General features: G+C 40.5%; 1 protein-coding gene across 4 annotated transcripts in view; it reads right to left on the reverse strand.

The window, feature by feature from the left end:
* Positions 1-26094, reverse strand: part of agap3 (ArfGAP with GTPase domain, ankyrin repeat and PH domain 3) — a 111468-nt gene that overhangs the window by 42074 nt on the left and 43300 nt on the right. For 3 of the 4 annotated variants that reach the window (XM_046407332.1, XM_046407333.1, XM_046407331.1), the window contains exons 2-9: positions 21201-21259; positions 18739-18826; positions 15390-15475; positions 12448-12592; positions 11848-11982; positions 8466-8593; positions 8037-8192; positions 2773-2856 (exon numbers count right to left, since the gene is read on the reverse strand). In XM_046407332.1, coding sequence (XP_046263288.1) covers positions 2773-2856; positions 8037-8192; positions 8466-8593; positions 11848-11982; positions 12448-12592; positions 15390-15475; positions 18739-18826; positions 21201-21259 — 881 coding nt within the window. Of the gene's footprint in view, positions 1-2772; positions 2857-3811; positions 5047-8036; positions 8193-8465; positions 8594-11847; positions 11983-12447; positions 12593-15389; positions 15476-18738; positions 18827-21200; positions 21260-26094 lie in introns of those variants that run through there. The other variant, XM_046407334.1, reaches the window with a different exon arrangement.

The following is a 26094-nucleotide window of genomic DNA, read 5'->3' on the forward strand; positions in this document are numbered from 1 at the left end:
GGCTCTCTAATCATACAAAGTAAATGATCCAGTCACAGGGGCCTCTGGCGACTTTATAATGCATGTTGTACAAGCAAATATGTTGCTCATCTCGTGGCCTTACTGAGGCATAAATAAATCTATACATACAATCAGTGTGGAGCTTCATATATTTATCAGAGCTGTGAAGCAGATCAATAGAGATAGTAAGACAATAATGTGAAAATATTTATGTGCAAGGACTCATGTTTCTCTTGTTTTATTTGAACGGTTGCCCATTATGTCTGTGATTTATCTTTCATAAAACACGTCACTTTCAGTAATTGTAAGCTTGACAAACGATTTGACATAATTCATCATAATTGTACAGTCGTTTGCCACTTTGGCTCGAGCAATTGCGTCTTCATGTGATAGTTTGACATCACATGTGTGGAGCCTTGGCTTCCCTACCACACTGAGACACACACACACACACGCAGACAAAGAGAGAAGAGAGCGTGTTCAGCCCAGTGCGACATAAGGAAACAGGCTGATCGTCAGACGTGCTCTCTGTGTCCACACAATTGTCATATCTACAGAGGGGAGATAGTGTCTTTCCCTTCCTTTGTCAGACGAGCTGGAGAAAAGCTGCATCCTGCCACTGTGGCTGACTGATAGGCCGGCCCTTTGTGACGGGCTGTGGAGAGGGAGGTGGGGGGGGATGTGTGTCGGGTTGGCGTGGTGGTTGATGATGGGGCAAGAATGCACTCACTACTGAGGAGCTACCGAGTGCATTGTTACCCTCAGTCACTATTTTTATAGATGGGAAGGGGGTCGGAGCAGAGGGAAGAGGAGGAGGGGGCAGTTTGGTGTGTAAGTTGGCCCGACGGGGTAAAGGGGGGTGGGGTGGGGGGTAATTAAGCACACATTGACACTTTGATCTCCCTGATTGTGCATTTGACTGGCCTGGAGATCAGCTAGTTACCCCCCTCCATGCCTCCCTCCACATTTGTATAGCCACCCCCCCACCCACCAAACTTCCAAAAAATCCTTTGTAGATAAAGAGAAAGGGGGACGGAGGTGGGCTTCTCTTGTCAAAAGTTGGACTTTAAGAAGGGAGCTCCCCATTAATGTAGCAGATAAGAATGGGTGGGTTTACAGTAAAGATCGCTCAAAGGGGATTCTTTCTGAGACTAACCTCCTACTCACCTGCACTCATCAGATTTGCCAGTCACTTCAGGGAATTACACTAATCCAGTTAAAAACCAAAGGCCACCACTAAGTTTTCCATGTTCTGGACTGTTTTTTTTTTTGAGGATATTCTTCAATCATTTTCAAGGTTGTTGTGCACAAATGAAACCATAATTTAAATTTGTGCTAAAGAGTATGGCTTTGATGTGAAAGAAATGCAACACTAGGCTATTTTATTAAATTTGTATTTAAAAATATCATGAAACTGTTGTACACGAATCAGTACATGAACCTCTGCTATCAGCGACAGACAGATCGACCGATAGATGCTGTATCTGTTAAGCGTTATTTTCTGATTGAGTGAGGGGGTTTGGAAGCGTCACCCTGCTATTATTTCAGCTGGACCAAAGCTTTGGCAATTTTCTTTCAAAGGGAATGAGAAGGTCTGCTTCAACATTTGAAAAAAAAAAAAAAAAGGGACATTATCTTCCATCATTTGCAGGTAAAGAGGATAATATAAGGATGCTGACCCATTTTCAAAAGCCCTCGTATAATCATGAGTGATTACTAATCAATGTGTCAATTACATCTTCTTTGGTTACAATTGGACCTTCAGAAATGATCCTCAGATCAGATGTGTATTTCAGTGCTCGCTATTATCCAAGTAGTGTTGTAAAGCAATGCATAAATACAAAAAAAAGAGAGAAAATTAAATAAAAAGCAGCAAAATTGTGACATTCTTAAAATACTAATGACTGTGATGTGAGCGAGTATTCAATGGAGCATCATGTAAAAGATTGTGAAATTAACCTGAAAAAAACGTCAGATGAAAGAAATTTATGTGCAGTGGAATATCCAATGAAAAGTTCAGCTGATCATGACTGTCAAAGTTGATTATAAGGATACGCAAGAATTAAATTTTATGCAACACACACAGACAGACAGACACAGACACACACACAATTATGAGCAGTAAAAACCACAACATTTCCACTGGGACACAACATTTATAGGAGCACCACATGATCCAAATCTAAGATTATTATCTGAAACGATCGCAGGCTTCATTTCTTCCAAATTGACTGACATGACTTACACAGACTGATGCAGCACAATAACACTAAAAAGTTCACTAAATTTATTTTAGAAATGTTACTTTGATAAGTTGAATGTGTTTGTAAATATTCCAATTTAAACAGGTCAATATGTTCAGTTGTTAATTTTCAATAAAACACAAAATGTTGATTTTCATCAAGTGAGTTTACCGACAAACTACGAGGTCTGAAATAAACTAATTCATCTAAATATCAAAACTTATACTTTGACAGGTGTGTGACTTGCACAGAGAGGGACATTTCTTTACTAATAATCATTCTGAACATCTGCCTTCTCTGCACAGCTGCTCTTGCACTGGCTTGTTATGTTGGATTATGTCGCCATCTACTGGTTACAGTAACACATGACTTTGACCAAATCATGCAGGTTAAATGGCCTATCTGCTGTGTAAATCTTGAACACACAGCATATCAGTATTGAAAAAAAAACATCCAAAAGGACAAAAAGGAGCATACTTACCCAGGTAACTATGGGAACTGTAGGGTAAAAATGAGGAAAAGTGCTTACCTGTTTGATAGGTATGGCCCTTCCACTGCCTATGCTGTCTGTTTTACTGTCAACGCTCTTTGCCTGTTCACTGGCTTTCCGTGACTGCAAGAAAACAAGAAAGTCAGTCAGCAACTGAAGCGACACACTGATGGCAAACCAAAGAGAGAGGGAGTCGTGGGGTGTGAGGTGAGTCGTTGGACGTGGCTGTATGTTGGGGTGTGTGTCTGTGCGTCTGTATCTGTGTGTGTGTGTGTGTGTGTGTGAAAGAAAAAGAGAGACTGGGGGTCAGAAGGTGTGATTTGAGCATTTGTGGAGAAACTCGACGTTGCAAAACAAAAGTCTCAAAAGAAGCTTAAAATTAACAGACAAGCAGACCAGCGTAACGAACAGCAGTAACACCGACGTGCAAGTTCAAAAAAAAATAAGGAAAAAAAAAAAAGAGACCAAACCAAGACCACACACTAACACATCTCAACACAGAGGAGACCAAGAACGACCACACATTGAGTCATGACTCAGCCCTGAAACCCTTTGGGGGGATCCTTTCCTCTGTCTGAGACCCAGATTGGGCCTTTAGTGGACCTGCAGACCAACTGCTGCTATACCAGTGTAGCTTCAGCTGTGCCTTTAGCATAGCTGCACTATTAAGGGCTTTTGTAGTGTGTTAAATACATTAAAGTTCATTACAGGTTAAAGGGAGAGAAGGGAAAATGGTTATTAAAAAGACTTTAGTATAAGTAGCTTCCACCGATCCTTTGACCTGCAAAACCTGGTGGGACATAAAATTGTTTAGTAAAATATCATACAATTTAAGTGTCAAAAAAGTAGAAAGCGAATATTTGGAGCTTGTGGTCCTGCCTGCTGTGGGACAAATGGTTAGACAGTAAATAAGACCTTGCATGGAAATAAAAAAACCTTCCCACCCCAAAACAAATAAAGAGATGAGATACAGGCAGGGACAGACATGAGTGTGCATGGTCTCACTCAGAACATGAGAAATGTCCAGTCACCAATGGAGAAGAGGTAGAGTCTGAGTTCAAGTAAACCAACTCTGGTGTTTATATTTTTTCCAACATTTTATTTTTTTTAATGATGACTTGTTTAGCTTCTATACAGACACCATACAAAGCAAGTCACAAATTCACTTCAAAATAGTCAACAGATTGAGCCAAACATTGCAGTTCCCACAAAATATAGAATGGACAATAAAGGCATTATTTCATATACTCCTTATATGTATGTACTTTTTATAGAGTACCATTGTAAATAAAATACAATACAAGATATACAGCAGTCTATATTTTCGTCAATCCGTTCATGATAGAAAAGCGATTATGCAAGAGTTCATAATCTGTGTACCAAACCTAAATTGAGGAAAATGAAAATAAATAAATGAATTTAAAAAAATTGAAAAACTAAATGTGCAAAAACAAATAACTTAAAATAAATAAAAAGGAAAGGAAATGTTAATTTGAACTACATTCATACAAGTCGGTGCAACCCAGTTTCATTTGTCAGCAACTTCCAGTATAATATCTCTCCGTTATATACCTCAAAACCCTCGAATTCTACCCTGATTTTTATGAAGGCCTTCATAAAATTACTCAAAGTTACTCTGATCTAAAATATCTCTATTATAATGCATTTATACCACATTGTCATTTTCAGTCAATACTTCAGTACTCGCTGCAAAATAAGAAGGGATCAAATAAAAGCGGACCAAACGAATGTAGGAAAATCTAAAAGGAAGAACCAAAAAAAAAACCAAAACAAAAACCAAAAAACAACTTGGCACCTCTAGTCCTTGAGTCCTCATTTATGGCAAAAGGCAGTGTGATGTCATGTAAGGAGAGGTTGAGTCCTTTGGGCGGCTGGATAACAGTTCCAAGAGTGACTTGACTGTACAGTGTGTTTTGTATGGCATGTCTGAATGAGATTTGGGTGTGTGTGTTGGGGGGAGGGGCAGGGTTGGACGGGGCATTTCCAGAAGAGTCCCTACAGTCTGTCTCACTTCATGATATTTGACAGTCTACTCAAATGGACTCGACTTTAGGCAGCGTTAGCACAAAGTCCTATGGTTTCCGTATAGTGCAAGTTCTGTGCATTACCCTAAATGCAGTAAAGCACCGAGGGTAAAGCAGCAACAAGCTGTAAGTCCTCAATAAATAATCTCTTCTCTATCAGGATTGGCAAAGCAGGGGGACTCTTTTTTTTAACCATCATGCTCTTCTAATTCGGAAGGAGTTGGAAAGCCCTTTTTGTTGAAGAAAGGTTGGAAACAGAAGCACAAATCTGCAAATATCGAAAAACAGTGTCAAATGGTTATTTTTTTTATTTTATTACTTTTTTTTTGTTTGTTTGTTTTGGTAATGTTTTTGTTTCGTACGTGGAGATCCAGTAACAAGTCGAAGGACTAAACTTGAAATGGGAAACACCAAATGGCAGACATTAATAAATGGATTAAATGAATATGAATGAACGAGTGGGATGGAGTCAAGTATAAAAAATGCTGTAGTAGTCATCTAAATTCCTAAACAGTGTGCTTTTCAACACAAAAAGAGACAGAAAGCCTGAAGACGTCAGGAAACCACAGACAGATTACAAAACAGATCGTTAAGAGTTATTGACCATGGAAGCACTAGGAAAGAATAATGTGTACTGTGCTGACACCTAGTGGCCAAGGACAGTTATGGTAGATACTGGCTTGAAATGACTGTGGTTGGTGAAATTGATTTGTGAGGGCGGTGAAAAGACGGAGTGATAAGATCTTTTGTAGCAGAGCTCTAAATTTTATTTACTTATTCTAAAAATGTTGCCAAATCAAATGGATCAGAAACAGAAACAGATATACACGTTTCAGGGGGCTTTTCTAATAACTACGTCTGATGTTTTTGTAATCACATTAAATTGGGGTCAAAAAAATCTGAACCTCGCAATTTACTCTCCAACACTGTTAACTCAACAAACTGCACACCGCAAAGGATTTTTTCTTAATTTCAAGAGTCCCAATGCCAGTGCCTCAAATCTTATTTTCTTGCAGCAGTTTTCTCTGTATTAGAACAAAATACTTTGGGTGTAAAGTGAGTCTGATATTGATCTGTCAAAGCTCGTCTGCTGATGACATTAAGGCATATTTTCTTTCAATGAGTATTCTCTTGAAACTCCTAAAAACAACATAAAGTGAACTACTTACAAGAATGTGGCTGAATAAAAGAAAAAAAAAACATGACAGGCTTTTTAAATTGCAGCCTGGTAGCGTATCTGTCAGTGAGCAGCAGGACTTTTAGAGAACTAACACAGGTGTCAATTTATTTTTTAAAATGGACAAAGCTTGGAAAGGGAAATCCTTGATACTGATGTGCTGATGAAATATTTTTCTTTTTCTGTTGTTTTGTAAAATGGCAAAAAGGTCGGCACTGCGATTCTTCCTCTCCTTAGCCCATCGCACTCTTCAAGTGTCACTGAAGAAATGTCGACATCGCCCCTTTAACTTTCCGTCCCCTCCTCCTCTTTCTCTTCCTCTGCTTCCTCCTCCTCCTCCTTCTTTCCTCCCTCGCCCTCCCTCCTCCCACCCTCGGGCTCGCTGCTCCTCAGAAGGTCATGAGCTGAAACTCCCGCTCGGCTTGCCACTCCGGCACCCACACTGGGTAGGTGGCGTGCTTCGGCATCTCCATGACGCGGACGGGGAGAGGCTCATTTCTCTGGTGGACATGGTTAGTCACTACCTAGCAGGGGGGAAGGGAGACAACAAGGGGAGCTAGCACACAGCCTGTACTGCTCGGAGGCCACAAAGCCTGCAGCTTCCACAGCAGCCGGGGTAAGAGGGTGAAGCAGTAAGAGGAAATAGAGGAGGGAGGGGGGGTAGATGGGGAAGTTAGAGAAGGAGTTAGTTAGAAAGAAAGATAGGGGAGAGAGGAAGGCAGGAGGTAGGAGACAGAGGTGAGAAGGCAACAGAGGAAAGAGGTGACAAGGAAGAGGACAAATGGAGGAGAGGGGATATTTAAGAGGTGGGGAGGGTAGATGTGCCAGGGAGGAAAAATGTAATCTCACATAGCCTGATCTTTGTCTCTTAAAGCTCACAAAGTTCTGAAGAACAAAAAAAGAAAACCTAGAAAACTTTGGAATAGCTAAACCTTTGGAAAAGCAGACGCAGCCATTTAGTTGAAAACACAGCGTGGCTTATTTGTTTTTTTGGAGGTACAAACAGTCTCCTCGAGGAATTTTTTAACTGATTTGAAGAACAACGCCATTTTTGGTAGAGTTTCTACAGACCTCGCTGAGCTCGAAGAGGCCGAGGTCTGGCTACGTGAGATTAGGAGAGGCTTAGCAGCAAAGAAGAAGGCTGGTGTAGGAGGGAAGAGAGAGGAGGAAAGAGGGGAGCAGGCTGGGTAGGAGAAGAGGGCAGAGGCTACAAGTAAAAAGACAAGCTTAGGACAGCTAAGGAAATTAGAGTGGTTAGTGCACACATATGCTATTGGTTAGAGCAAAGGGCAAATACGACAGGACATGGGGTCAAGAGCAGGCAGACAAGGGTCGGGATACTGGTGTGGCAGTGAATCTTGGCGGTCGAGATCGGATTTGGGCCAGAGTAGAAGTAAGTGGGGTGAGGACAGGGGAGTTATCTAGACTCAGCAAGACTGGTTAAGAGGCTGGGTGAGCATTTCTATCTGGAGCTGGGGTGTTGGAGGGTGCGGGGCATGCGTCATTGAACAGGGCATTGGCTGACTCGGACTTTTAGTTTAGCTTGGTCGGGCAGGAGAAGTGGCATTGGCGGTTTGTTGCTGCCGTCTCTCCCCAAAAGGGAGGTCACTGCAAAGAAAGGATCTAGTAAAAATAAGAGGGGTAGGGGGAGGGAGGTCAAAGATTTAGACAGTGCAGCGGGCCTAGTTTGTCATGGGTGAGATGAGAAACTTAATCCTTGTGCACGTACTACATCCAATTAGAAAAGAAAAAGGACATGAAAAGAGTTGATGCTTTTTTTTTTCCTTTTTTTCCCCACAGTGCTCACCTTTGATATTTGCTTCGAAAGAAGGGTTCAAATATTTCTTTATTTTTTTTGGGAGCATTTCAGGGATCTAATATAATTTCTATTTAGTCTTTTTTCTCCTTTGCCCATTGTGCCGTGTGAACAAGACGCTTTCTTTGCCTGCATCGGAGGCAGGAGAGGTGGCTTTGATGCATTACGAGCTTCCTGTCTCCCTCTGGTGGACAAAGTGTGCTTGGCAACATGCCTTCTAGTAGTGTGAGTGGGTGTTGCTTTGCATCAGCTGTCGCATACTTACTGTGAAAATGTTGGAGCGGCGCTTTGACTGCTTGCGGATGGGCGTAGGCGTGTTGGAGGCCGCAATGGTCTCAATGCGCATCTCTCGCTGACTTATGCTGGGGGTGGAGGGAACAGAGGAGGAGTAGTCGCTGAACGCACCCCCACCATTGGCCGCCTGGGGAGCGAGAGAGATTTAGAGGAACCGACGGAATCACAGGAAAAATAGGGGGAGGGGGGGTTGAAAGTCAGGGAGTCAGAAAAGGAGAGGGAATAAAAACAATAAACAAGCAGGTCAGTTTAGGATACCGTACAACTGATGTGGTGATTTGATTCCTCTTTATGATAAAAACAAACAACGTTGGGATTATGAAAGGAGTTACATAAAGTGAGTGCAGTATTTATTAGAGGAACAGCGTGTGTTGCCGTGTGCTGTCTTGGATGATCTTACCTGGTTAATGTGAACAGAGGGGATGGATGCAGCGGGCACTGATGAGTGGCTGGGAGAGTTGGGGAGGGATTTGCATGGGCCAATAGAGAGCTGCTGCTTTTTCCTCATGGCCACAACCTTCTGGGCAACTGGAGAAGAAGGCGGTAAAGACACATGTTGTTAGTCCTGCTGAGGGCAAAAACTATTTCATTTTAAAGTGTAGTAGCTTGCTTTTCAAAAACCCTGGATCATGTGGCTCATGTGCAGTTAGTTATACTAGTTATACTAGTTAACAGGTGGTCGTTCAACTTAAAAAAGTAAAAGCTCCAGTAACACAATGTTGGTAACATAAGTCTTTCATCAGATGTTTTATATATATGTTTTACAATTTATGAATCTGTCTGAGATACCAGTCAGCAATTCTTATTTTAAGGTCAATTTTCTTAGGGTTCTACATGTTGCTCACTTTAAAAGTTCACCCAAATAAGATATTCATACTATTTTTAGTAATTAGCCGTAAAGATTATTTAAGTATACTTGCGAACGTTATTAACTGATGCTGTCTTAATTGGAATAAGTTAGAGATAAAATATTCAACAAGAGCACATCCTTCAGGAAATTATTTGGTTGAACTGACCCTTTAGTACTTTGTTTAGTAAGAGAGATACAGATGTGGGGTTTTCAGGGCTAAAATAAAATCTTTATTGATAATCATCAGTAATCAAGGACATTGGTAAGTGATATTTGGAACCGATATACATTTGCAATAAAAGTAAAAAAAAATTTGAAAACTCAGAATAACCTGTGATGGAACATAAGTACTGTACTTAAGTACAATAATTCAGGTACCTGTACTTAATTTGAATATTTCAATTTTCTGTACTTTTCTGTACTTCCTGTACTGTACTGTACTTCCACCCCACTGCATTTTGTAAGCAAATTTTACTTTTACTCCACTACATTTTTTTTGGTAACTTCAGTCACTGATCACTTGGCAGACTCTGATTATTCAGCGTTGATGGGCTGTTACTCGTAACAACCAATCAAATCGTGTTGTGTGTGGGATCTTGAGCGAGACCACAGCGTGATGATTGCAAACGGAGAGAGGCAGCTGCATCATAGCCAAAGCAGTGCATTTTTAAATTAATGAAACTGTTTGTTTGTTTTTTTTTTATTAGCCAAAAATAAATAAATAAATAAAAATCAGAAAAGTGCTGATTACTGGACTCGGTAATCAGCCAGGAGGGTGATCAATCTATTCCCAGTTAGCATGACGGTCTTGTGTAAAGCACCTACAACGAACACACAGATAATTAAAGTATTATGTTTTTATGGATAACTTAATTAATGAGACAATCTGCCTAAACCCAGTGATATCATCAAAGGACTCACTCTGACTAGACTCCAGTGGTAGGAAAACATATTCATCAGTCAACAATGAGATGTTTAGCCTGTGTTTCTTTTCCACATTTCTATGGGAGCTAACGAAACACATGAGATACTATAAAGGAGGCGATTGGCAGGATGAGGAAAAGCTTCTTCCCCCAGGTCATCCGTCTGCCCAACAGTGAGCGTTAATCTGGACAATCCTACTCCCACCTGCACTAGATGTAAATACTGTACATGTAAATACTGCACATTTTTAATTTTATTATTTTTATAAGGTTTCTATTTTATAATATTTAATTTTACTCATTCTATTTTACTCACCTATTTTTTGGTAGCAGGGACAAAAAGAATTTCACTGCACATCGTACCGTGTGTGACTGTGTGTGTGAAAAACCTATCTTGTATCTTAATTTAAGACTTTTGTACAGTTGGATGTATGTATGAGTACATACATCTAAGGCCATCTGTGGCGTTATACTGTATGTCTGCAGGTTAACACATACACATGTACATTGGGAGAGAACACTAATACTATACATATCTAATGAAGTTCAACAAAGTAAGCAAAGCTAATTCCAGCCACAGACATATGAGCACAACCACCTCAGGCCATTTGTTTTCCAGGTAATAAGCAATATACTGCAAAGTGGACTGTACATATCCCCTGGGAAAAAAAGGTACCTCTATTTCCAAGAGAAGTAATCATACAAAATGATACTTGCTTTTTTTCCCCTGTCATTCACTGAGCTCTACAGAGGGATGTTAGCCAAATGAGACTATTGTCACCCTCTGAAAAACCTTATTTGCCATGCAATTGGTGCAAACAGCCATTTGATTCACAGCACACTCGAGTGAGGGGCTGGGTGGAGCGAGAGGGAGAGGGGGGGTGATGTTCATGGCCGCGTGATGTGAATTAGCACCGAGGGAAAGCGAGATGATTTGAAGTTGTGCTGACAGCTGAGACCATAGCGTCCAGCAGCCTGCTGCAGCACGGCAAATACAGAAAGAAAGCAAGAGTGATACGAAGCGACTTCTCCAGAGAGCCAACACTCCTTCATCTCTTTTAATTATTTCAATTTGGGGCTTCAGGAAGCAATTAAGGCGGAGAGACAACAACGTGGCTGAGCATCAAGTCAATGAGATGCAAAGGGAACGTTGTGATACACACTCAGATGTTTAGCGAAGGCATGACAAGCTTTCCAAAGGAGCCGCAGCCTTCGGGGAAAATGTGCCAGGACTGAAGCAGCCGAGTTTCCAAATGACAGTTTCATGTCTTTTGTTATGGATTTAGGGAAAAGCTCGTATTTTGTCATTTATACACAACTGAAAATGAACTCATCTCTAGCTTAGAGCTGCACATTTGTGTAATATCCTGCATCATGGTTTTAGTTTCCGTAATGAATAATGGCAGTGTTTTTATTATTGAATTCAATTTGATCTAAAATGTCTGTTGTATCATTAATTTAACCACTTTTCTTGGAAAAGGTGAAAAGATGCCTTTTTTCATAAAATTCTGCTTTTCTGTTTATTATTTTTTAAAAAATATGCAAGTTTTCCTTCAAAATCAGACAGAAAATTGTTAATCTGAACTGGTTTAGATGTTAATGTTGATGCAGCCGTTGGCTTTTCTGTGACTGAGGCATGAGAATTATGAGGTATGCAAAAATGAGGGCTGTAATCATTTGATCTTTAAATGTCAGAATAGTCAGATATGCCCAACAGTTTCCCAAAACCACAGCTGATCCATACTAATTGGTTGTTATGTATGAGCAAAATTGAGAGAAGATGTAACAGGTGAGTTTTTGTTGTACAAATTACTCGAACAATTAATCAGTTGACCGATTGTTTCTGCCTTGCGAAAACCGTGCCGATCAAAGAGAAAGTTCAGCAAACTTATCAAATACAGGAGGCAGTGAACTAGTGAAGTGATCTGTACTCTAAACCATAATCATATTCAACATACTCGTCGTGCTTCCTGTCTAATCTATTGTCACTTTTCTGACACCCGTCTCACCGTCCTGGAAGACTCTCTCCACATTCAGGCCATAGGTGGAGCAGGTCTCGTAGTATGTGCAGCGCTTCAGGTCGTTTGACAGTTTTCTGGCCCGCGAGTCATCAATCACTCTGGGGTTGGCAGCACTGATTGCATCTTAAGTGGGTACGAAAACACGTTACTCAAACAGGCTGGTAAGGATATTCTCAACTACTGTGAACACATTTCAGAAAGAAAAAAAAAGAAAAACATAAAAGACAGAAATACATAATTTAATTTTGATCACAGGCCAAATAACTTCCCAAAACAACTAGGTATGTCACTAAAATGGGAGTTAACAGTTTATTTGAGTTAGTGAGTGCTCCTGCTGCATGCGGAATTGACTCAAAATAAACTGCAGTGGACGTGTTCATCATAATGAAGGAACATTATGGTTTGATAATGTGACAATACTTAGTAGTGGGATCAATTTATTTTTGGTTTCGGTATTTCAGTGGGATTTGTTGACAGTAAGAAAAACATATGCTACGCAAGACTCAAACTGATATTTTCTAAGTGTAAAGACATTGTAAGGACATAGAGTCTCGAGCCATATCATGACAATATATGCAAGACAAGCACCTTGTGTTCCAACGAGGACCATGGGGACCTCAGCTGTGTTCCTAGAGTAGTTAGACAGGCGCACGAAGTAATTGTAGACTGTCTGAAAGCTGATCTCGTCCTCCAGGCTAAAGACGAAAACCACTGCATCAACCCAGGTGGCGAACTGAGGACAGAGCAGAGGTGGAGTAAGGTGCCTCACTGTTACACAAGAACATTAACACAACAGATTATTATCATTATTATTATTATTATTATTATCGCTTCCATCAAAGTCGTAAACAGCACCAACCGAAATCGTGCTTCATATTGTTGCTTTACCAATTTGTTTGATATTTTCCCGGCCGGCTGCTTTCACATTCATCCACTGAAAAAGTTTCTCTGTGCTCACCTTAAACCCAAGTTAAAGACACGCGCTGTCCATCGACTCCACATCACAACTAGTTGGGCCAATCCAATCACAGGCCAAATGTACAACTTACACAAGTACAGACTTCTCAGTAAAGTAGAGGATATTTTCTGTGTAGTATTTATACTTTTGAAATATAGATTCTAGATTTCTTATGAGGGAGGAGGATTGGATTTAAGACTCACTTACCAACAAGGTAAGTGAATTGGGTTTATTGTTTTTTTTTTTTGGTGGGGTGGGGGACTGCACGTGTCTCGTTACGTCTTGAGAACATGTTTTAGTGAATGTGGCTTGTAAAGTTGTTCCAGAAAAAGGTTTTTCTCACTGTACATTCAGAAATCATTTTCATCAGGTGTTGCAGGCCTTCTTCTGACTGAAGTTCATATACACAGACAGAAGGGGGCAGCGTAGCGACAGCCATAACACACCAAGTGTCTTCTCAGGCAATGTGACAGTACTAGGTGGAATGATGGTGATTAAGCACTACTATATTCTTAACTATTTTCTGTATTCCCACTGCTATCATAATCTAGGAATCTTTGTGTTTGTTGCGTCACATACATTCACAACCTCTGCGTAGTTTATCATCAGGCAGAGGAGAAAAGCTGCCACAGAGCAGATGAAATCAATCCTAATCACCATCCATTGTAGGAAAGAGACTAGGCAGAAACCAGAGTAGTAGCAACAGTGACAATTAAGTGATAACTATTCCCCCACTATTGCCCTCTTCTTCATTCAGCTTTCACATCTCACCCAGACCCCCATAGGGAATGAATGGCACATCAAGCCTCCAAGCCACAACTTTGCTCAGCCTCCTGTGAGTGTGAACATAATGGAGGCCTTTAATTATGTCACTAATTACACAGACGGCTGACAACTGAGCTGAACTCATTTCTGTTCCCTAATCTCACCGCGCGTAATGCAAGCGTAAATCGGAGCTTTGCCACGCCAGACATGAGTAGCTGCTAACAGAAACGCACGGCAAATTCACACTGAGCTATCATGTGACCAGAATCATTGAATGTTGTGAATGAAGCCACGGGGAAGCGGGTTTGTGTTCTCAAGTGTAGGGGTTTGTTTTTTTAATCTGCTTATTAAATCTGAATCCTTACAAATCCCTCTTTGAATCTATTTGGGTTGAACGTACTTTAAAAAGTCAAAAGCTCCAAAAGACGTTTTAAGAACTGAAAGCCAAAGAGTGATATTAAAAAAATGCAATTTGCATGTTAGCTAAATAAATGAATGAGCTGGAAATGATTTTTTCCTAGTAAACAGTTGGAAAAAGTTTGTTTGTTCTATTACTGAAAAAAAACCCAAAACTAAATACTTTTCCTCAACTCAAACCTGCATTCACTGCATTTTTGTGTACTTTGGTGAATTAAACACAAGCTGAGAACACACCAGTGTTGTATTATCATCTTTTAAGTTAATATGTGAATGTGTTAACAGCTACATGCCAGCAGACATCATCGGGCAACATCATTTGAAGTTGTGTTTCTGATCACCAGACAAGTTACAGTCCAATATTCAGTCTCCTTTTAGCTTTGTTTCAGTCTTCAGCAACTCCAGATGACAACAAAAAACAAAACAAAGCAACGACAGCTGAGTGGAACTGCAAAACGAAGCCCCGATCCTTCGATGATCTCCTTGATCCGTCGTTATTAGAAACATACTGATTATAGCAGCTTTGAAAACAGAAAGAGGAGGTATTTGTATTTCCTCTTGAGTATTTCCGTTTCATGCTAATTTATACTTCACTGAATGTCAAAGAAAAAAATCTTACTGTTTTTGCCCAACAGTTACAGACAGCTGCAGTTAACAGTCACTTGCAAACTTCAGACGCAAAACATATGATTAACACATAAAACACGACGCGCTGTTCTATCTTCAAACCCTAAGTATATATCATTTTTCGAACAACATGAAAACTACATACTGTGCAATCCATGCAAAAGCAAACAGCAGAATAAGTCCTTGACCGATTTCCTTCAGAAAACCCAAGCTGGATGAAGCAGTATAAAACACAGATTCCCTATCTAAAGCACATTTAAGTCCTTTCTAGTAAAACATGGCTCAAGAATAACAGAGGATAAGAGTCTGATGCCTGCTCTGTCATCACACAAGGCTGGATTACAAAGAAGCCCTTCCTCAATTTACTGTCTCTGGAAAAGCATGAAATAGTGACTATCAGTATCAGAACGGCAATTTCATGTTTTCTTCTGAAGACTTATTAACACCACTTAGGATGAAGCTGTGGCACCGTTACTCTCCTATAGCACGTGATATAAGCTATAAGAGCAGCAATTAGTTGCTTTATTGAGAACGATTTTGGCTGCGTTTATTGATCTGTAGCTGCCTCTTAAGTGCTTTCAGTAGAGCAACCACAGTGTGCTGTCACACTGCTCCACACAGTCCTAAGGAAATGTAATGGTCTGTCTCTAAACGCTTTCTGTCTGCATGTATGACGGCTTTCAGACGGTTTGTCTCTCACGCATCATGCAGCTTTGGAGTAAAGAGACTTTTTTTTCTTTAATTTTTTCAACAGTTCTCTTACCTGCAGTTCTGGAGGCCCTCCTTCATCTCTGATCAGAAGCAGGTAGCTCTGTCCATCCACCACTATTTCTTTCTTGAACCGTCCACCTGAGGAAGAGACGTTTATTCAGAGTTTGTTCCAAGGTCATTCTGAACACATTAAGTCTGGTTGGGTGCTGGTACAAGAAGCTGATACTGAAAAACGTCTTTCTTAGGATATAATAACTGACCACCAGGGGTTTCCCAAGAAGAGAGAGAGAGACACATTTCACACTCAGTGATTGTAATAACAATGAGGATGGACCAGATAACCCAGATTTAATATAAAAGCACAGCTTGACTTGGCTCATAAAAGTTTGGTGGGATAAGTTTAAGTGCAGTTCTCAATTTAGACCTCCTGAATGTGTAGCCGTTAGGATCATACGCCGACAGGAAACCAGGTCTCTCTGGAGCCAATTATGTGGGCGAAAAATTGCCATTTAGTGTGTCTAACGCACAGCTGCCGAGGGAACAAGTTCAGTGCCACTGCAACTGCACTGCTACCAGTCCTGGAAAGTCCCAACAAACATCAGACTCCATCACTTCACTGCATGAACTACAGTGGGTTAGAAGATTGGTTTTCACAGCATTAACGGCATAACTCGTTACACATTGCAATGAAATGATAAGATAAGGAGAATAATTAAAGCAAGAAGACAAAAAGAGTGGAAAGGAAGTGATGGGAGAGAAAATCAAGGGCAAAAAAAAAAAACATGACCACAGGACTGTAGCGAGCTAACACTTAGCCCCCATGCAGCCTTAAATTTCTTCCTCATTTTCTTCATTTCTTTTCTAATACAAATGCATATTCCTTGCTGCTAGCAAAGCTGGCTCCAGATAAAGAAGAGACCAATGGGAGATGGGAGAACTATGCAGTAAATTAGATTTTGCATATCATTTGAATGGTTTGCGATCCTGTGGAGATTAAAAACATTCAAATGAGAAAGTTGTGAGGCTAGAGATGTCCCTGGGAGTGAAAACAGTGCCTTATGAATACAGAAAAGGGGCTTAAAGCAATTTACCAAATTGAATAATGCACAGATTTGAAGGTCTAAGAATGATCATGAAATGTATCCAAAAAAAAAATTATGCTGAGGACAGCAGCTGTGCACACAGAATAAAACTGCAGCTGCTACATTCATCTGATTTTCTGGGAGTTTCATAAGCAGACATGTTAACCTAAGATACTGATAAGATTAGATAACACAGTGGCGCTGTCCAACCAGCTTAACAAGAACTGCAGTTCTGCCTGTAAGGGCCATACAGTAGCCAGGCCTTGCAATTTTTAATGTGCAGACAATATTCCTGTCTCAGCGAGCAATACATAACCACTTGAGCCACACTTCCACCCTGTTAAGTCCACTCGCTTGGCAAATAGGGGATTCTCCCAGCCTTGTGCACAGGCTCTCATGCAGTGCTGGATGCTGGTTGTGTAACACAGAGAGATTCACGTACCACCAGCCAACGTTTTTTCCTTTTCTTTTCAAAAGTCACAGAGCTTTGCAGATTCAGACAAAGGACCCGAGAAACTACGTGTCTGTGAGCGTCTAAATCCTGACAAAAAGACGAGGAAGATCTCATTATACAGTGAGACTGGATCTGAACGAAACAGAAAAGCAGAGATTTTTCAGAATATGTAGTTTGCACAGAGCTTGGCAGTAAGTGCATATGTCAGAACAGACTATAGAAAATCTCTCTAAAGTGGGTATCTGTAATGAAATCATACAGTTATGGCGAAAACATTGATGGAATTTGAGGTAAATATTGCAGTTGCATAATCATCCAGGACAGAGCTTAGCCAATGCTTTCAAAGACAAAACTCTGTGCTGGTAATAAATGGTGCAGACTACCGTGCTTTACAGCATCAAACTCTTTTCTTCATCCTGATGAAAAGTAACGATGAGCTATTCAGATGTGTTGCTCAGCCTTCAATAAAAAGAGATGACTGATAACCTTGCAGACAGCCTACAGAGAGATGGTAAGTTGGTAGGCATGGTTAACACGCAGTAAGCATACTCTGCTTACACGGAGGCTTAGACCTTGACACAGAGCCACAATCCAACAGAGCTCCATCCGGTGTTGCCATGGCAACACACCCCAGTACCTTTTTTTTTTCAGATATCATAGCAAAAGCCCAGGAACAAAACACTGAAGAAACAGCCATCGCTGAACCTTCCTCTGCTAGGCAACAATCCTGCAATGTAAATACCCAATCCGGAGTACAGCCAGTGCTGAAAGCATAAAGAGCAGAGCCTGAGCAGCTGCTAATTGTGAGACAGGTATGTTGTAACACAGCAGCTTGCAGCAAGGAAAGGAAAACACGCATATCTGAGCTGATATGTTTCCTTGATTATGGAAACAATGCTTGTAACATTTTTCCGGCATTTGCACCACTGATTTTTCAAGGACTAATTAAGCTATGAGGATTTTTCTCCCTTGGTACAGCAAAATGCCAGAAACTAATTATGTACTTCATGTCTCACTATAATTACACTAAAATGAAACCCTGTAAACTCCTCAAAGATCATCAGTTAACTCTGGGTTTTCCAACATTTTTGTGGATTTCTGAGAAGGAGGCTTACCTTCCAGGCCAGAAGGGGGCATTCACATTATAGTTTTGTTGATAAAATGAAGAAATCTGATGCTCAAATCCCAGAGTGAATAATAACGACAAGGAGACCCTTTACTTTTCTTTCTGATATACACCCTCCTAAACATGGTAAACTGGCTCATTCTTCATCAAACCTGCCGGAAGTAAATGGATTATGATTGTGATAAAAACTTTAATTTACAGTCCCAAAGAAATGATGGCGTTCAGAGTAATCTTTACAGCCCCAATTTACTGGAAATGGTATGTGTTGTTATTATCTCGCCAGTTTTAGCAGAGGAGTAAGAAGGAAATTTATGAAATTAACACAGCCAGTTGTCAATTTTGGCATCCGGAAGCTTAATACAATCCAACACTCAACATTTTAATACGAACTAATTAGAAAAATACTCTCACAAAACAAACCAGCACCATCCTTCATATAAATATCCTAATATGGTTATCCTTCTGTACAATATAACAGTTGGTGCCAAAAAGCTCGACTTTCTGCTTGTGAAAATAAATTACCAGCCAGCGGGTTTCTGGATAATTTCACTTATCAAAAGCTTTTGAAAAACACATCAGACTGTCATTGAGCTAATAAGAAGGCTTCTCCCAAGTCGTGCGGCCGACACCACGCCAATAAAAGGTTTTCACTCGTCAGTTTGACGGTTAGTGAGGTAAGGTAGCAATGTGACATCGGTCCCATAAGAGCCTGAGAAAACAAGCAACAGCAGACTCTTACCTTCAGGAGACTCCTCCTGCACATATGTGCCCGTCAAGTATCGGTGAACCAAGGCAGACTTCCCACTGGACAGATTTCCCACAATGCCCTGCAAATTCAAGAGCAAAAATCATTATTACAGTCGTTATTGCTGACAGGCACACCATTACAGGCACACTTACAGGCAGACTTAAAAGATCTTGATAGTAAGCTGCCAAAAAAATTCTCAGCGCAAGGTTCTCGTTCTTTGAGTTTCCAAAGTGTTCAGCCTTGCCCAGCACCTTCCTGCCAAGTAAGGCCAAAATTTGTGTATGAAAGCTTCAAAAATACAAGGTTAAAAGGATCTTTTTTTGTCAAGTTGCTGTTTCCAAGGTTAAGACTGAACCTTTAAGCTTAATCATAATGGTGGTTTTGCAGGTTTAAGCCCATTTTCTACATTATCTTTATTATTATTATTATTACAAAAAACAGCAAAACACAACATCAAGTGCTGCATTATTACACATCAAAAAATTGTCCCATGGACAGAATGAAAAGAATGATAGAAATTTGCTTATTTCTGTCATTCAAAATGTTGCTGTTTTGCTAACGAGAATCAAATCTTAGCTGTATGAGTTTCCATGAATGTACCAACCATGAACCATTACTGTTAAAGCCAAGTAGATAAACCAGTGGTTGACATATTGGTTTATATTACTTAAATGCAAATGTAAGAGTATGAGTAACACCACACAATAGATGATGAATTTATTTTGACAAGATAGTCTCCAATTGTTGCTGGTTTGTACTCCAGCAAGCACTAACAGGTTTATTTTCCTGTACAATATGAGAGATTCTTATCAAACTTATGTTACATGTATATTGTGTAAAATGAATATTGGCCCCATTCTTTTAAACTACATCAGTATCTGTTTGAAACTGCTACTGTCTGACTTACCATGCAACTGTCACATAAACAAGAAAAGCTGATAGATTTTAATTCCATACATGAAGTGAAACAAACCACCATTTGGTGCTTTACAGCAAGCATTATGAAAAAACAACACGCATGAGTTTGGTTGCAGTCTTTCCCCTGCTTCCCTGGTGTGTAGACCAGACCTAACTACAGCGTGCCTTGAGGGCGATGCATGGTGGAGGGTGGGCTGATGATGCCAGCATGTCTGGGAAGAACAAAGGCTGCAACATGCCTCATCTGCTCCCTCCTCCTCCTCCTCTTCCTCCTCCTCCTCCTCTACCCACCATCACCCTCTTCTTCTTTAGATCATTAGTGGGTGTTAGAGTCAGGTATGGTTCCAATTATAGGGACGTTAGAGGCACAAGAGAAAATATCTGTTCAAGGCCTTTCCCAGCCTACCCTCTCTGTAATTGAAGTATATATACCATGAGGTACCCCAGCAGAATGAACTATGAATAAGTTAGCAAAAGTTGTGGGCTGTGTGCGGTGAAAGCTATGAGTCAACAAAAATCGACTTTGAATGGGTTCCCGCTGTTTTAACTGTTCAGCTTTGTGACCTGCTGGTGTACAGCCTTAATGAAACTAGCAAGCTGCATCAGCACTATTCCAGTGCAAACCTTTTATTCTTCTTTGTAGATGTTTGGATTTGATGTGGGATTATTAAAGGGTGTACATTTGAAGATCAAAATATGGCAACAAAATCTGACCACAGTTTAGTTGCCATCATGAGCTACAGTCTCACAGCGCAGATGTTTTCGCACCCTTCCGTCGTTTCAACTTTGGCATGAAAAAGAAGGATCTGATTTTTGCCGTCATGTTAAAAAGCTTCTGAAACACATGACTAACTTGTTTTCAGAACGACCTTGCTGCTGAACACCAGTTCTTTGAACACTGTAAAAAGAACGACAGATATTTTGAGACTTTTAATTCAGTCTTTCCGGGGTCTGTTTAACAAACCCCCGTGTTGCCGCTGCCAATTAACACCTGAGCAACATAAAAGTGTTTGAGGACAAAGAAAGCAAGTTTGCCTTTGAGCTGACTGTGAAAACTATTTCGCTTTCATTCCATTGAAGTCCCATTTGCAAGATGCCACAACGACGAATTCACCTAACACAGAAATATTGTATCATCTGTCAGGGGTGCAGTCCACTTTTTCAAGGCTGCTAGTCTTTATGGGTGTAGGGCATTAAATCATGTGAGATGTTAGCTGTGCATTTGGCAGCGGCTGTGTGTGTGCTTCACTGGCGGGTGGGATCAGACCCAGGATGTGTCACTAGTCTAGCCCAAAACTGTCACTCATCTCACATCCTGCTGCAAGCCACCCTGCATCCCCATGCCAACGCATCTCATTAAAAATCACCCACTATGTGCCAGGGAAAAGTCCAGCCAATTTCTCAACTGTTCCCTCTCATGTAAAATGCACAACCGGTATTACATGGCCAGAACATGCTTTCCCACTGACATTTAAACAAGTCAAAGTACAACCAAACCAACACAAGGACTGTTAGAAATATGAAAAGTTACTCACCACTTTCAGCTCTGGCACTGACCGACTCAATGTCCATTCCTGGCTGTTGACGAAAGAGTCTAAAAGGAAAAAACACGAAGAAGAATTTGAGCAAAGCAACACAGAGAGGTAGGGATAGACCGACTTTTCTAAGGGCCAATATCGATTATTGGCAAACAAGAAGACTGATACCCAATATTTGGAACTGACGGAAGGTAGATTATTTACGTACATTTTACTCCAGCACTATATTAAGTACTCAGCTACATTTCTGCTACTTTACACTTTTGCACTACATTTTGGAGACAAATATTGTAAATTTTTATTCCACTGACTACCTACTTACTAGTTACTTTGCAGGTTCAGATTATATAATACAACATATAAATCTACTGTTACTGACAGTTGTTTCTAAATTATTTTATCCGCAAAAAAGCCCCCAAAAAATCCAGATGCAGATATTCAGAAAAATGTTGAAAATCCATATCCAAAAATCACCTTGGCTGATAATCGTTCTGTAATGACAGGTAATCCATCTGTTTGTGTCCCATTTGACAGCAGATAATACAGCAATATTTCCCAATGGATGACAGTAAAGTGACTTTACAGTTTAGAGATTATCTGTAGTGTGTGCAACAGGTTTTATGACGGATTATTCAGCTGTCATATAGATATGACAAAACCTATCTACAGTGTGCTCAGGCTCAGGTTTTCTTTTAATAATTTCTTAAAAGAATGTCCTGTGTTGTCTCACTTTTTTGTTTTTTTATTCTTGCACACAAATTCCAAATTCCACAGTTATGGAGTGGGATTGTGTCAAACATTGATGGACTTCAGTATTTGCAGAGTCATGCTACACCAGACATACTGCTTATAAAATGGCCAGAGACATAAAGCCTCATTGCACTTAATTCATAATGAGGTTTCAAACAAGAAGACCAGAAAACAAACAAGCACATCAAAGCTGCAACAATTAGTCGGTTAATCAGTTGGTCATCAACAGTTATTTCAGGGAATCAAAATGAATAAAATAAGCAAAATGAAAAAAAAAAATATTAATTAAAAATATATTTCTATAGTAACAAATTGAACACATTTTACTTATGGACAGTTGCTTGCCACTGACCAATTTAAAAATCTACTTGTGATTAATTGGGGTATTTTGCACCATTTTCAAACATTTTATCACTCAAGCAATTAATCAGGAAAGCAATCGGCAGAATAATCAAAACTAATAGTCCCTTGTGGACCAAAAATACACTGAGTTAACAAGCAGTCAGAAAAGATTTCTCTCTCACTCCCTGACTAATTTCCTCATTTCCAGTCTTATTTGCTTTTACAACTTACAAAAGACATAACTGACAAGAAGAAATTGTGTGCACCTATGCAGGCTACTTCAATATAAGGTTTCAACACAGTGAACTCTCTGAATGCGTTTAGCTAATCCATTTTAAAAGATGGCCATTATCAGGCTTGATTCAACTTGTTTAGATTTCCAGTGACATTTGGAGATAATCACACCTTGAAAAAGGGCATTGGTAAAGAGTTCAAAGAACAATACAAACTCTGAACTAAAAACACAAATGACAGCACAAGAAGCTGTGCCTGTTTCCCACAGAGATGGACTACACTGCTATGTGTCATAACAGCTATTAGAACAAAGACCACCTTCCTGTTTTGGATCGTGTCTTTCCCAAAACCTGAGCACCCCCAACAAGCAGATAACATCTCTAATGCAGGAGTGTAGACTCCCTGTCTCCAGTCAGCAAGGTGAGTAATGCCAGGTGAGGCCTCCCAGCCCCCACTCCCACCACATCTACACCATAACAAACATGGACTCATCACTGCACTTCACTGAAGAGAAGGACACCATCAATATTAACATAACCACTGTATATAACAGATTTCCATTTTTCTCTCCAAAATGTATGCTAAAAGACTGCATGATTAATAGCTGAGCAGACCTGGGCCAAAATTCCTTTATTTACAATTAGAGTAAATCAAAAAGACCTCAGCTGAAATGTTCACTTATTTCTGACCTTCATTTTCAAAGACCCTCGTGCTGATCTTGTTGTGAGAGAGGAGAGGAGTGCATCCCTAACAGGGGGGCCATTCATCGAGCTTTGTGTGGAGCAGCGTAGTCTTTAAGCAGCACGCCTCACGTTAAGCCCTCGCAGTGTGAGTTCGACATGTCACAACATGAGCGAAGACACTCATCCAATTCAGTTTTTCAACACAGGAAACCGAACGCAGGTTTACAACTCTCCATTATCTTCACATGCATTATGTGCACTTGTGTGATGTGATAAAAAGGTCTGTACTACTTGCTGCAGTAAGCCAACATTAACAGAATTAATGAATATAGAAATAAACAAAAAGAAGAGAGGAGAAAAGTAGAAGAAAAAAGCTATTAGATGCGCAGGGGGTTTCTTCACATTTGCCCAGGTTACAGTATCAAACTTTCAAAGAAAGACAGATTCAATCAAATACAAAACCATAGATAACAATACAGGAAAGTCAATGTAATCAAAGGCCAGTGTAGAAATGGAACTGGTAGTAGCTGCTGAGCGCTGCATTTTCTGATATATTTCCTCCTAACATACCCAGTGAAACTGTAACTTAGTCATACAGTACAACGAGTTTGCTAAAAAAAAAAAGCCTTAATTGAATCCATGTGCTCTGTTACGTCATTCTTTAAAAATGAGCATCCACACAACGCTGTGTCCCAGAATTCCTATGGAAACAGAGAGCCCCTGCATTTGTGATGCTTTGGGAGGACACCAGCGTCTTTGTCTCTGCCAGGGGAAAACTACATTGCCAGTTTATTTGTTAGGTTTTTCACTTCACTGCTCATGTCTACTCAGATAAAAATGACCATTCAGTCTGAGGGTAGCGAAGCACAATCGCTGACTCGCCCCCTCCACTTTTTCCACTTCATGAGAGAAGAAAATGCAATGAGAGCAAAAACCTTATACATATGGTTATTTAAGTGCGTCTGTGTGCATAAATGTGAGTATTTCTACATGCAGTGAATCTGAAGTGGTTTTTGGAATGAGAGAGGACAACCTTGAGGTCTAAATTTCCACTCTAGCTTTGACCTCCAAACCACGCTTTCCCACTGTCATAAATTACAGAGGGAGAATTTAGCTAGCAATTAGTATTTCTACTTCCCATATTTGCCAACCTCATGACCAACCAACATTCCCCGACTGACTACTTTTATCATGCCTGTCTTGACAAAATGGTCCCATCACCCTCCTTTTGTGTATTGGTCTCTAGAGCCACTTAAATGGTGATCAACACAGTCAGAGCTCTGATCTCTGCTTTTCCAAGCTCACAAACACCAACTTCCTATTTCCATCAAAGGAGATAAGTGAAAAACACAATCAGAAGAGAACAAGGTAAAAATCTTTATGCCATGCCAGTCTAATGTGATCTGGATGGCCTGCCCTACTTTAAGCTCTTAAAGCTTTGTGTTGTCTGCAGACTGGCATTGATCACTTCCCAAAAATAAATTGGATATCCTGGTTCAAACAAGGCTTTCATTTAACATGAGATTTGCAAATTAGGTTTTAAGATGTCTTGCATTGAATGTCTGGGCTGACTGACACACTTTGCAGAGTTAAGAAAAGAATGTGTCAGATTTATTTATTTTTTTTTCTTCAGTGCAAGTCAACAGAGTGATGGAAACAATCCAGCATGAATTAAGGATGAAAACAGCATCCAAAGTGATGAATGATGTAGGCCTATGAACTGCGGACCCTCGCTCAACTTTGAGCAAACAACAGTTTGTAGACTTGTTGGTGAAAAGGTAACTGCTTCTACAACAACAGGATGCTGCTCACCTCCTGCGCCATAATCCTTAAGGACAAAATGTTCCCTTGCTGAGATTAGTGGTGGCAGACGTTCAAATATGAGTTATGTTCAGTTATTAACAGATTTCACTCTGCTCAGGCTGTATCACTCAGTGTATGTATTTAATACATCAGTATCTCCCCATTTCTTATGCAACAGGTGAGAGGGCTTTCTCATACCATCAATGATTGTCCCAGTTTCCTTCAAAGTCTGCTTGTCTTGAACATAATTACCTGCTGAGAGTCTGGCTCACCCACCTATGTGTCCTATCTATGTTCCATTTAAAATCTCATTCCCAGTATTTCAGCCTTCACTGGAGAAGTGCACTGTTTATCACCCGGGACTCACGAGCAGCCACCCGTCCTCCAACTCAAAGGCCCCCGTTTCAGCACATGGTTCACTGATCACTCATGCCTCCACAGGCTCGACTGTGTGGCTTTGTGTTCACCCACACGTGGGGGTGGGGATATAGTCTGCACACCTCAAACCCCTCACCCTGTATCTCCCCTTCCCCCAAACCTCACTCACACACAAGTTGTCATCAGGAAGCACTTGAACTGAGTGTGTGTGTGTGTTTTGTTTGAGGCAGAGTTTCAGCTTTCTGGATTTGATTTAGGAGCAAACACTTAGGCAGGTAGTAACAGGCGCTGAGTCCAACCCAGGGCATTGAACACTTAACTCTACTCGGGCTGATCGACACACCTACATTCCTAATGCCTGACTGACTGACTCTGCAGCAGAATAAATGGACAAACACCACTTGACACTCCACCACAGGAGCAGGTATCCTTGGCAACATGTCATGTGAGAATACAAACAGACCGGCAGTTCAACACGGTTGACCTCAGGACCCATTACAAGCCTTATACCAGCATGAGAAATATGACATCTTGGCTTTGGTGGTTCAAAGGTTAGCTTAATGAGAATGAATATGGGATATGTTTGACTTGACATTAACAGAAGGCATTACGCTGTCATGGACAACTAATTAAGGCTTCATGTGATGGTGTGAAAAAAGAGCTCAACACACGAAATGCAGCAAATCACAGCTATTAATTCA

Source organism: Scatophagus argus, chromosome 13, assembly GCF_020382885.2.
Source record: "Scatophagus argus isolate fScaArg1 chromosome 13, fScaArg1.pri, whole genome shotgun sequence".
NCBI lineage: Eukaryota > Metazoa > Chordata > Actinopteri > Scatophagidae > Scatophagus > Scatophagus argus.